The following is a 13513-nucleotide window of genomic DNA, read 5'->3' as shown; positions in this document are numbered from 1 at the left end:
CAGTTCTTACCTTAAGAGTCTACAAAAAAACTCTTACTTTTTTATTTTAACTTCTGTTATTTAATTTTTTATTAAGGTGAAATGGATCTCATTAATTGGGTAATGAAAATAGATAAATGGCAGTAAAGGTAAATATACATAGCAAGGACTGACTCAAGGATTCAGAGAAAAAGAGCCATGGGCAAAAACCTGGGTAAAGAGGTTGGACAGGACCAAGTATTATAATAGCACCACCTAGTGTAAGACACCTTATGTACTGCAGAGGTCGCAGTGATTATGCCAAGACGACATCTTTTGTTCATCATGGAACAATATTCCTGTCCGAAAACATAGTCCTAACCTTATCCCTATCCCTAAACGTAATCCTACCCATATCTTAAAGGTGGTATCAGTGATTTCAGGCCCAAAAATATTTTTATCACATTCATCTAATCTTTCCTAACGATCCGCTAGCTGCCCGCCCCATAAGCATGCCGTCAAAAAAACGCGTCTCTGTAGGCAGCCTAGGCTCTGAGATCTGCACACAAAAACAAATGGTTTAGCCAAACACTCAAAACCAAAACAAATAGTGTTCCAACCAATAGAGACAGAGCGTATTTAGGCCACGCCCACACCCAGGGGGAAAACAATCAAACCGTCTCCATTGACTTTGCATTGCGAGAGGCTGCCTCCTTGTCATTTCTTGCTTCTAACAAAAGACAGAAAAATGCCTGAAAGCTGCTGTGTGACAAGGTGTACAGAAAACAAGTTAAGAAACCCAGAAATAAGTTTTTATTAGCTCTCGACCCCCAAAAACGAGTGTTTAGGACATAAAAGTGGATACAGGCAGTTGAGACAGAGCGTCACGTGTCTCATTACTCTGAGAACTAACGTACGGCCGCTGGAGGAGACCGTAATCGGCAACACAGGATAGTTTATCTTACAGAAATATAATATATAAAACTGACATTTGGATATTTGACTCACCAGTGACCAAATGTTTAACTTACTGCACACGTAGTGTATTTTAGTCATACTGAGTGTCAGGATCCCACAATTTACCCATTCGTTCCAGCCTGTATCCACTTTTATGTCCTCAAACGCTCGTTTTTGGGGGTCGACAGCTTATGAAAAATTATTTCTGGGTTTCTTAGCTTGTTTGCTGTACACCTTGTCACATAGCAGCTCTTAGGCATTATTCTGTATTTTGTTAGAAGCAAGAAATGACAAGGAGGCAGCCTCTCGCAATGTAAAGTCAATGGAGACAGTTGGTTTGTTTTCCCCCTTGGTGGGCGTGGTCTTCAGATTATGACGCGTTGCGCTCTGTCTCTATTACTGACAGGGGGAGGGTGTTGTGAGGTTTTGAGCCAGCTTTTTCTTCAGCTCTGACTTCGCGTGCAGCCGTGCACGAGCACAAAACCTCACAGCACCCTCCCCCTGTCGGTGATTGGTTGGAACACTATTTGTTTTGGTTTTGAGTGTTTGGCTAAACCATTTGTTTTTGTGTGCAGATCTCAGAGCCTAGGCTGCCTACGGAGACACGTTTTTTTGACGGCATGCTTATGGGGCGGGCAGCTAGCGGATCGTTAGGAAAGATTAGATGAATGTGATAAAAATATTTTTGGGCCTGAAATCACTGATACCACCTTTAACACTAAAATCAGAGGGAAATGATAGACGAATAAGACTGGTTTAGAAGCACCTAACTCTTGTCGTAAGCCTGACATTAAATATAAACCTATCCCTTTAATCTGATTGGTTGATTGGAATGTTGTACAAAGATGTTGATCTAGGAACATTTTGTACTTGGTGAAATTATATTTACCGTATGACTGGGTGGGAGTGGGGGGTTAAAGAATAGGTTTACAGCACCAGGGACCTATGTCATGACCCACAAAATGTATGGGGGTAAAGGAGGACACATTATTACCCTGCAGAGTGATATTGTATGTGTGTTGGACTGGCAATCCATTCATGGTGTTTCAGCTGCATTCTGCCGGAGATTCTGGGAAAGACAGCATCCCCATAGGGCAAGCAGTTTGGAAAATCGATGGATTCCATTCATCTGTGCAATGTAATAGGCCATATAGTGTTTTGTGTGGTGACTGAAAGAGGGTTATTGTAAGTTGTTAAAGGTACCCTAAAAATAAAAGTACATGTACCCGTCTATTGGGAATTTATTAGATCTTTGGGTCATTATTGTCATTTGCTATTGCTGTGATCTCATGTGAGTGACAGGTTGTCCTGTCTTCATGCCAGTGAACATGTCATCAGATAGCATTGCAAGAGGGAGGGGAGGTTATTTTGATTACAAGAGCAGTTTTCTTTTTTTCAATGATGTGCACTGTACAGATAAATCGTTTATTATAAATACTCCATAAAAAATAAGTTTATTTTTATTTCATGGTGACAGAATGAAAACGATTTATTCAAATGTTAAAATTGCAACAACGAAAATCTAGCCTAATGTTACTGATTGTTCTGCTAAAAATTAATAAAAACAAAACTGTAATATTCTATTGGTGCACAACTTTCGTCAAGAATAAACTTGAGCTTTAATTCATCAAACAAATAGAGTGCTGCAGGGATGATGTATTTTTGTCAGCTAAAACCCACATTTTAGCACTTCCGTCACATGACCTCACTGGTTTGGTCTTGTGGTATTTTGCACTTTGTATTCTAGCTCACAGTTCTATACTGACACAACAAGTATAAATATATATTGCATATGCAATTAGTGCTAGTTTTCTATGCCATCATCTTGGTGTAGAAGATAGCACATTCTGATTAGCTATCCAAATCTCTGTAAATCCAGTGTTGCAACACATTGATGGACAAAATAAAAACTCAAAATATGCACCAGATTCTCACTTTATTGGCTAAATTCATGACTACAAAAAAAAAGAAAAGAAAAAAAAAGTCCTTTTAAGAAGAAAAAGTGAGATTTGCAGTTAAATTGGAACACAGCCACAATCACTCCGTGAACAGTGCATTTCTGCATTTTAAACTGAAACAGCGATGGCACCCACTTTGCAGACATTCACACATGGTATTATTTGCACATCGTGCATGATTTTAACCTAAAAATAAAACAACAACCTACATCCCCTCCCACCCCAAAAAAAGCCAAACAGAGCATTTCCACAGGCCAGGCTAAATACTACCTGAGTGTGCAGTTTAAAGAAGCAAAGAATGCGCCAAAATAGGTATGTGTCAAAATGTGCAGGGTGCCGTCAATAACTACTGTAAACAGACACGCACTTGGACAAAGCTTCACATTAAAGAGACTGGCAGTGATTTGCACAATCACCTCCATTCAGATTGCTTTAGAGGGGAATGGAAAAGTCTGTCCCCAGCGGGGATCAAAAGCTGGACCCTGAGGCTTGGTCTGATGAGAATGGTGTTGTAGGTCCAATAAATGGCCTTAAAAGGATTATCACGTTATGGCTGAAGACGTGAAGATGTATTGGAAGGAAAAATCAACCAGAACAGCTAAAAACGCAGTAAAAGGTGCGCAGTTACTAGAGAAAGTGAAAACAAAACTCACACAACAAAACCATTTCCCACAAATACACACTGTTGTTTCACATAGAAACCAACACGCTTTTCACAAGGGCATTTCAGTCAAGCAGACATATATGACCGCTCAATTGCCAGCAGTCTCGTCTTGATGGAGACAGCTAAAAAAAACCCTGCACTGATTTGGTGTTTGGAGTTGAAGAGGAGAAGGAAAAGGAGAGGTAGAATGATGGACAGGATGTATAGGCGTGTTGCAGTAGTTGATGTTATTTCTTGGCTTTGCCGCCCTTGGCTGCGTTTCGTGGAGGAGTTACAGGTCTACCAGATCCAAATCCTCCCGCACCACCATACGACAGCATCTTCTTCTCCGCTGGTTTCAGAATCTGACAGAGCAGAGAGAGAAAGCAGGTCAAATGAGTAATGAGGCTCAAGATATATAAAATATTTTGTTGCCCATGTAAACAAAAAGACATTGCAAATTGCACTACAAACCCAGTCTCGTCATTTGGCGTGGCATGCAATAGTTACATTTCATCGATTTTCTGCAGGAAACTTGTTTTTTTTTCCAAAACCGTGAATTTTGTCAAAAGGTGAGCAGTGTGCATCCAGTTACTAGTTTAATAAAATGTAAGAGCACAAACAAACCTGAAATGAACACATCAGGGTCTCGTCGACACTCATCATAGCTCCTGCGTTGTCAAACTCTCCGCAGTAGTTAGGAGCGGAGAAAAGTGTGACTAACTGCCTCTTTGCAAAGAACTCATAGCCATCCTCTACCACCTGTTCAGAGAGAAGAAGATTTAAGCTTCACAAATGCTATTCAAAAAATTGACATACAAGAACGCATCCTACTCAATCAACAAAGGACAACATTAAAACTATTTAAATATTTCTAGTTTGTCGAATCGATGACAGTCCATGACAAAGATTCTCATTAAGCTGCGATCCGTATAGAATGAATATCAAACCTGCAGCAAATCATTCCCAGCTAACACACGACTTACCAGTTAAGTAATTTATTTGGTACTTTTTTTGTAATTTCATCTGCTCTTTATATGTAGTAAAGTGATATACAGCGTGCGCCTTGCAGTTTTGTGTGCAATTGTAATGTGCATCTGACAGGAAAGGAGAGTTCGTTTTTTCTGAGGCGAGACACTATCTCGTAACAAGTTACGAAAAAAAAAAAAAAGGTTAGAATAATGACACTGACATGCAGCCTGACAACATCAAATCTGACAGCAGATACTGAATCAGGACAATGCATTTTTCTCAGCCACTCTTTCCTTAAACTGCCCCTGACAGAAGAGTCAACAGCATTTATGTATAGCTTTCAAAATAAGTTTCGCATCAGAAAAATATTTCAAATTAAGTTGTTGTTTGTGACTGCACAATCCGCAACCCACTCAAAACTGTCTTGCGACCCACTTTTGGGACGTGAACCACCAGTTGAGAAACACTGGTCTAACAGCAAACCAATCAACTTGATCTGAACTTGAAATGTCTACTAATGAAGTGTCTGTAAATTATGATAAACCCTTGAAATATTGCTCTTCAACCAAGATATAGTGTTTTTGGATTCTAGGGATGTTATAATTGATCGTTGCTTAAATTAATGATCAATTAATCGATAACCTTAATCTCTTAAAACCAAAGCGGGGGCGCTAACAAGTTATCACATTACTTAACAACCACTTGCTTAACCAACACAAAATAGGAGTCATTTTAAAGCTTAGATGCTTGGCTTTACAGTTAATATAGGCATATGACCATCACTTTGCTTTTAAATTTGCTGAATGTCAGCAGAGACAGCGTCTACAAGACAATCTCCTCGAATCGATACATTTCTGATTTGTTTATAAGTTTCTGTTGGATGCATGCCGATACGGTTTTCTTTTCTCATGTCACTAGTTTTAAATATGCAACTTCACTGCATAAAGACTGCATATAAGTGACCAGCTGGATATAAATCAATGCAAATAGATGGTAACAACCATGACATTAAACATTTGGTTTGGGCTTACGTGTTTTGTTACATTACTAGTACCCCAAGCGGTTAAAACAATGTTAGTGTCCTCTCAGACTCAACGGCAAACATACTGCTGTTCTCCAATATTGCAGAATCTAGTCTGTATAACATACCATTTCATTGTCTGTTTTAAATTTGCATCTAAAGTGTCCTGCTCTGTGCAGCCTCACGTGTCAAAAGCACCACGAGGCATCAGTGATTTAGGTGTCAGTTTTTATTTCGCCTCTAGAGGCTGCTTTCGTACTGTGCAATGACAGTGCACTCTTCTCAGCCGCTCCAGCAACGGACGCAAACTATTGGCAAAAATCCATACCAATAGCGGATTAATCTGGAAAAATCTATGAATGAGTGAAAGATCGAGGGAAGCTTTAAGAGATCGGGAAATAGGGCCGATTGATCTCTCGTTTTGGGGTTTCAAAGGAGGAGGTTTTGGAATAATTGTGAATCTTGAAGTTCTTTTCAATTGTGCTTCAACTTTTCTCTGTGTAGAGAACATCCAAAGATACCAAACATGATCTCTCTAGTGAATATCCACAAGGTGTAAAGCTTAAAGTCACAACGGGTAAATTCCATAGAAATGCATTCTATTCCATAGAAACGCTCTTACTTCCAAGTCTAGCCTCCCTCATCTCTTCAATCTTATTTCTTTAGGAAAACCCCACTTTCTGGATAATTAATCAAGATCAATTTCATCATAAATTATTCTTTCTGTGAATGAGGTGTACAATAAGAAAATTTAAATCTGCGTCACAGTATCCGTCACAATGATGACACAGCATTCAATTAACTAAATGACTTACCTGGTGGGCCCGGCAAATGAGGTCCATGTCATGTTTGTGGAGGAACTTGGCCACAACATCAGAACCAAAGGTGAAAGAGACTCCACGGTCATTCTCTCCCCAGCCCATGACATCTTTATCGGGGTCAGCCCAGAGCAGATCACACAGCAAACCCTGGTCAGGAACGTCTGTGGGCCTCATCACACGGCGAATCTGTTCCATAGATTGCAGGTCTGGAGAAAGACCTGGGTGAAGAACGGTTCAACTGCAGTTTAGAATAAATATTTTGAATTTCACACAGATTAGTATAAAGAACCTAAAGTCCACTATTCCCTGACTATTTCACAAACCCGTCCATGTGATAAATACACATTTTACAGGAAAATAAGCTATTATGTGCTTTACAACACAGATCTGTAAGCTGAAGACCTTAACACATAACTAGGATCAACCAGTGAGTCCAACAACCAACTAATCAATACTAACTACCAGTACTGACAGTCTTGAGAGTGTGGTTGACCAATCTTTTTTCTTTAGAAAATATTTAAGTTTTAATATTTATGTGTATTAAAGACAATGTGATAAATGTTGAAATTAAAGGACCATTCACACCGAACGCAACATGACTCTATGATAAAGATCTATTCACAAGGTGACAACCTTTTTCTGTAACTTTTACCAACAGACACACCACTGCTTAATTACAGATCCCCGCAATTAAGAATGGCTTTAGATAATTAAGATTAGGGGTGTCCAATCCTGCTTTTGGTGGGCCACTTTCCTGCATAGTTTAGCTCCTACAGACCTTCCTGAAAATGTCTAGTGAACCTCAAAATTCTCACTCACTTTTTAGCTTTACATTTACATTACATTTATTTAGTTCAAACTTCCGATAGGCAGGCAGAATCCAAACATTTAAACATCTAAAAATTTAAATAAATAAAAAGCCAAAAATGGCACAGAACGTTCTTTAAAGTTTCTTGAGTGGGTGGTTCCAGGGTTTGTCCCTAAAGTGGGTTGTAGTGGCCCTAAAAGAGAAAACTTTTCAGGTCAGAACAGAGAATCATTCCTCCTCTTGTGTACCAGTTACTTCTGGTATTCCCTAAGAATCCATTTTAGGTTCTTTCTATAGATGCTCCCATTTTATTTGCAGAAATACAATATTTCATATGTTCTTTAAGCTGAGGACTCTCAACTTTACCTTCTTGTCAGACCTACTCTCAAGGAAATCTGCAACATTTTAAATTCTAAGTATATACAAACATTATTGTTATACAAAAGCATTACGGGAATGTGGTATTTCATCATTTTCAAAATGCCACAAATTACTTCTTCCAGACATGAAGTTGATGGTGATCTTTGTCTGCAAAGATTCTCCAAACCTTGTGTAGACATTCCAGAAAAACTTACTATTAGATTAAAACAATTAGCTTCAATTATGGCAGTGCAGAGCGGATCTTAAAATAAGAGCAACACTAAAAATGTTCTTGAAATTACTCCCTGAAGACACAAAAAAAGTGAGTTAAGAGGAAAAATGCTTTAAAAAAAAGTGCTAAAAAAAAAAGTTTTAAAAATTGCATACCTCCATGACAACAAAAAATCTTTTCATCCACAATAGCAGCTACAGGTAAGCAGTTGAAACAGTCTGTGAATGTCTTCCAAAGCTTGATGTTATACCGCCTTTTACCTGCCAAAAAACATGTGCATGTACAGACATTTTAAAATTAAATGCATCAATCTTGTGTACTTTGAGAGCAAAATTAAGAGCTCCAACCCCTTTTCGGCAACCAAACTGAACATAGTAAAACATAAAATAAAAAAGTACCTGAACTTTAAAATGGACTTAAACAGCTGTTTAGCTGTTATTCCACAGTACATTCACATTGTTTTTTAAAGAAGCCAGAAAGGTATAATACTAATTTATTATTATTATTATTATTCTAATATGAATATTATTAATTCTATTAGTTAATATTATGATAGCTCATATTTCTTTGACATCTGGTCTACAAACGCTTTTCCATTACAAATGTAGTGCAACGCTGTAATCATCTGTCCACATAAATATTATAGATTATGCACCACAGAAAAATAAATGAACATAGCAGGGCATCTTGATTTCCCAAATGCCCAAATATTTTTTCTTGATTACACATCTTGATTTCTGGAGACGAAAAAATAAATAAAACTGCCCAGTAAAACTACTGGGGGTGATTGCTCCCATTTTAAAAATAATATTATCAAGTATTCTTCAAATTTTGTTTGGCACTCTAACAAAAGTTAAACTGGAAGAAATAAAATGGTAGCCGCCTATGTAACTGCACCCGTTTCTGAATATACTGATTTAAATAAAAAGTAAAACAAAGTTTTAACTTTTCATAAACCAACCGAATTACAGTGTATGTCGGCAGTGCTGTCTCAGACTAGGGGTGAAGCCTGGGTAGACAATATAATCGAATATTGATGAGACATTTTTTTTTACATATTGCCCAGCCCTAGGTTCGCTAGAATCCCCTCCTCCCACACATGTAAGCCATATAACATGCTGTATAGTGTACTTTATAAGATAAAAATGCTTATGCAATATTTATATTTTAAATTGTTTTATCATGCTTTTAAAGCTATACTCTGTAACTCCTTGTTTTACACATTGGGTTTCTTCCTTGGTGGAAACACTGCCTGGAGACAGAGGCCTGAGCCACTGTATCAGATGCACCTGACCCTACATATAATTGTGACCCATGCTGGCAAATTGAGTCAGAGTGAACAAAGTTACTCATTCTCATTCAAAATGATGTATGATTTGTAGGAATCAGACAAAAAAAAATGAATGAGCTACACCTGAGTCAGCAAAAAATAAGTTGAAGTTTTCTAAAGGCTCCAAAACAAAATCACCTAGCAACCATACCTTAAAATAACACCAAATGTGGCACACACCAAGTCAAAACCTAAATCTACAGGGAAAATATATGTCCAACTTTATTGAAAATATTTATATAAAGAATATTTAACATTGTTATTATATAGACTAAATTCTGTGAAAGAATTTTCATGATTTTTCTTTCATGGATGTGTGGCCAGATTAAAAGTGATCAATACAGCTACAGTAGCAAAGTTCATTTTAATAGTCATGACAGTTTCATATTGTGCCCATTGTTCAAGATTTGCTTCATTAATGTCCACAACCATCTTGTTTAGGCAGTGGCACACTATCACTGAAGTAGTCATTAATATGTTGAGCAAAATGTTCCATGTCAATTGCTTCGACAAGATTCACAGAGCATTTAAAAGACAGAGAACTCTCGCAATCATCCATATCCATTACAAAGCTGGCATATATCGATGAAACTATTAAAACAAATTTGAACTAAAAGCTTGATTACTTTTCATGTTTTCAGAGGATGGACACTTCCATGATTCCATGATGCGCCACCGCGCGGGCTATTTTGATTAATCATTGAAAGGCATTATGACTGGTTAACAACAGGCTGGTTTTGTTTATCAGATCATCAAATCACATTTCATTGGTTCAGACTCATGCCAGTGAGAATTCGCTATGAATATTCACAAAATTGGAATACTGCACTTTACAACGACACCAAACTTGTGCTGAGGGGAAGCACCAGTGGTTGAGAAGCGAACAGAGATTATGGATTATTAAAACAAAGGAAAGATTTAGGAAGGTACACCTCTCAGAAAACATACAAATAAAGATAATTTTAGACGTTTAATGGCTATTTGGAGCACTAGACGAAGGCTTAATGAACTCCATTTGCCAGCATGGTTCACCATTATTCCAACCGTGACATAAGCTTTTGGTCATAACATCCACCCATATAAAAAGCATACTCACATTCATCATAAAATCCATATATCCTGTTGATGGAGGCACATTCATGGTTTCCTCTGAGAAGAAAGAAGTTCTCTGGATATTTGACCTTGTAGGCAAGCAGCAGGCAGATGGTCTCCAAAGACTGCTTGCCTCTGTCTACATAGTCTCCCAGAAACAGGTAGTTGCTCTCTGGAGGATATCCTCCATACTCGAAAAGCCTGAGCAGGTCATAGTACTGACCATGAACATCACCTGCAGGAGGAGAAACAGTTACATTTTGTTCTAAGCTAGCTTCATCTGAACAATATAAAATCAAAACAGAGGGTAAGGTTTAGCAGAAATTTACCACAAATCTTGAGTGGTGCCTCCAGCTCCAGCAGTATCGGCTGGCTAAGGAAGATTTCCCGAGATTTTAGACACAATCCACGAATCTCGTTCTCAGTTAGCTGAACATTTTTACCAGGTCTTGAGCCTTTCACTGAAAATTAATGAAACACAAAGGTTAATCTTACTATTGTAATTGCTAAAAATATGCATAAAGCATTGTGAATACATATATACATATTTGTGCATGTATCTGTTTGTGTGTATAAAGAAAGGCTGTTCGATCGTGGCCATATTTACAACGCCTTCAGGCATCTAGGAAGACCACGAATTATCTATATTTTATAGATAAATCTAAATCTATATCTTATAGATAAATATAAATCTATATCTATATTTCTAGAGAGTATGCGATTTTAGACACAGCCTGATTCATCCAGAAATAAAACATATCAAGTCTTTATGAGTGAGTCAAAGCATTCATTTAAACAGATTTTTTTTAAATATATATGAATAAAAAAATAACTAAATTTAATTAATTATTTTTAAATAGACTGCAGGAATTAACATTTTGCCAGAACCTCTAGTAAATTTCATGTTTTTTTGTTTAGTTGTCTATTCAGAATAATGGGAATCGTGGTTCTCAATCCAGAATTGTGCAGGTCTAGCCTGATATTTAGGTAGATACAGTTCTTTCCGTTTTCCCAATATCTGAATTCTTTGACCCATACAAGAAATATCTATTTAAATTTCTGTGTGATGTACTGATTAACAGTTTACACAATTGAAAGATCCTTATTTCCCCTGATTTGAACTAATAAGCAAGTGTGTGTCAGTGTTGGTCAGAAGAAAACACAATGGTGGAACAGCAGGCAATGGTACCGTACTATGACTATCCCATCATCAAGACTGTTGTTGATGTCTCACTGTCAAAGGCATTTCTTCCATCTCTACTTGTTATTCAGGTAGCAGTCTTAATGAGGGGGGTATTATTCTGACAGGAAGTCAAAATGTGGCACAACACTGCACTGGTGACGTCTTTGTGGCTTCCTCCGTTTCTGAACCTGAACGCGACGATTGATGCACTGCGCATGCGCTGAAGTTTTGTTCGGATTATATGTAATACACATGGAAATGATGCAAATAAACATTTGAATTGGATTGATCGTGTTAAGTAGTTATACATAATACTACATAGCTACATATACATTCGATTGGAGATGATATTGAACAAATAAAACCATACGCTTTCAGCCGCTTAACCGTTATTGAACATTATAAAATGATACAGTTTGTAATAATAATAAAAAAGAATAAACGTATTACCCTCCAAAAGGCGCTGGATGATCGAATCGATGTTTAATTTGTCCGATTCAGCCATTTTGTCGCTCGCTGGAGATTAGCCGGCTAACAGAGCCAGGAACAAGACGACCTAGGAATCCACCCGATGCAAATACACGGTAATAACTTACAAAAATGTCTTTATAAAAGATCCCACTACTGATAGTATTCCTGAGTTTTTGTTATTGCCGCGAATGGTACCTTCAGTAGTTCGTTGTATGAGGAAATCTAGCACCACGACCGCTGAGTAGGAAACACTGAATGGGGCGGGGTAAACACTAAGGCGGGTGTCTGATTGGTCATTCTCGGCTCATGACGAGCGCTTCAAATACCACATCCGAAGAGCCAATAGGATAGTTTGTTTGTCACTCTTTCCCTACATTTAATTGTTAATAAGCAAATTATAACCACAATCACCAATGTATGAATATCAGATTCACAATATAAACAAATCGCTATTAACCCTCAAAGAGATAGCGATTTAAAAACTTTTCTCAGGTTGGACCTTTTTACAGTCTATGGGTTGGACAGTTTATTTATTAACACCGATTGCTAATTATTCATAAAATGTAACTGTAACTGTTAAATAAATTCGAAATATAAAACAGCGTTCTTTCAACCTACAGAAGTATTTTTATTGCAAAAAAAAATAAAAATAAAATAATAATTTGAATCTATTATAGCCACCCGACTCGGAAGGTGTTACAACCTTGTCAAGAAAATTAAAGACGACAGATTAAGAGCTTTGGTTGGATAATAGGAGATGCAGTCAATGAGTTAGGGATACGGAATATAACGTTAAGCCCCACTGTGCCATTATCCAGTGTCCCACCTTGGCTATTATGGGAGTTAGGGGTAGATATGCACCTTTTAGAGTGGAAAAAAGAGAGAAGTATAGACAGGATTCAGGTTATTAGATATTTAGAGGAAATTATTCTATGTTTATTAAGATATACACTGATGCATCAAAACAGATAATAGGAGCTGCGTTCATTATACCAGAATTAAATGTTATGTTAAATAAAAGAGTTAGTGATAATTTGTCAGTGTTTACAGGATAAATGTTGGCCATTCTTTTAGCCCTTGCGTGGGTAATAATAAGCCAAGCAAAGTGTTAATAGGGTCAGATTCAAGTAGTGCGCTAACCAGTTTCAAAAACATGCAGTCAGAAGCAAGACAGGACATTATGTTGGATAGGCCTATAGCCCAAACTGTTTGCAGAATCAATAAAGTAGTAGTAATAGTGAAATTTATCTGGATTCCAGCCCATAAAAGCATAATCAAAGCAGAAATGAAAAAGAAGTGGCAAGAAGAGTGGAATATGGAAACAAAAGCGAGAATGTTCTACAGTATCCAGAAGAAGGTAGGAGGAATGAAAGAAAATAATTGAAATAAAAAAAGAAGAGGACATTATTTCGAGAATAAGATTTGGGCATACTGGATTAAATAGTACACTTAAAATAATAGGGAAACATGAAACTGGGTTGTGTGAGCTGTGTAATACTAGTAGGCCTATAGAGTGATGGAACATGTCATTATTAATTGTCCTAGGTACAAGCAGGAAAGGATGATTCTGAAAGTCAGGCTAAGTAAAGAAAAAAATAGATTTGAAACGAAGGAATTATTACAACTGAATTCAGGACATGTGGGGTATAGAGCCATATTTAATTTATTTAGAAAAAACTGGGCTGATCATAAGGATATGAGTTTAGT

At 37.3% G+C, this 13513-nt stretch overlaps 1 protein-coding gene and 1 long non-coding RNA gene across 4 annotated transcripts; one reads left to right on the top strand and one right to left on the bottom strand.

The window, feature by feature from the left end:
- Positions 1-2834: 2834 nt before the first annotated feature.
- Positions 2835-12084, bottom strand: ppp1cab (protein phosphatase 1, catalytic subunit, alpha isozyme b). 3 transcript variants are annotated; one of them, XM_082152857.1, is made up of 8 exons: positions 12002-12081; positions 11786-11891; positions 10482-10613; positions 10157-10387; positions 7886-7990; positions 6325-6548; positions 4144-4278; positions 2835-3881 (listed from the first exon to the last, which is right to left on the bottom strand). In XM_082152857.1, exons 2-8 carry the CDS (start codon positions 11838-11840, stop codon positions 3765-3767), a joined length of 999 nt encoding a protein of 332 aa, XP_082008983.1. In that variant the 5' UTR covers positions 11841-11891; positions 12002-12081; the 3' UTR covers positions 2835-3764. The 3 variants fall into 3 exon arrangements, with proteins under 3 accessions (XP_082008983.1, XP_082008982.1, XP_082008984.1); XM_082152856.1 differs by having other exon boundaries at positions 11786-12084; XM_082152858.1 differs by lacking the exons at positions 11786-11891; positions 12002-12081 and adding an exon at positions 11347-11771.
- LOC309485897 lies at positions 4285-5861 on the top strand. The gene is made up of 2 exons (XR_014201318.1): positions 4285-4819; positions 4850-5861. It is a non-coding gene; the product is annotated as an uncharacterized lncRNA (long non-coding RNA).
- Positions 12085-13513: the final 1429 nt, after the last annotated feature.

This window comes from Leuciscus leuciscus (genome assembly GCF_965113295.1).
Source record: "Leuciscus leuciscus genome assembly, chromosome: 21".
Lineage (NCBI taxonomy): Eukaryota > Metazoa > Chordata > Actinopteri > Cypriniformes > Leuciscidae > Leuciscus > Leuciscus leuciscus.
The sequence above is the reverse complement of the archived record's forward strand: the minus strand, read 5'-3'. Positions and strand labels throughout refer to the sequence as shown.

Coding starts and splice junctions, on each gene's coding strand:
- ppp1cab (XM_082152856.1), bottom strand. CDS start 11,840: ATGGCTGAATCGGACAAATTAAACATCGATTCGATCATCCAGCGCCTT. Junction 10,614..11,785: donor CATCCAGCGCCTTTTGGAGG/GTAATACGTTTA, acceptor ATTAATTTTCAG/TGAAAGGCTCAAGACCTGGT. Junction 7,991..10,156: donor ATATGGATTTTATGATGAAT/GTGAGTATGCTT, acceptor GTTTTTTGGCAG/GTAAAAGGCGGTATAACATC.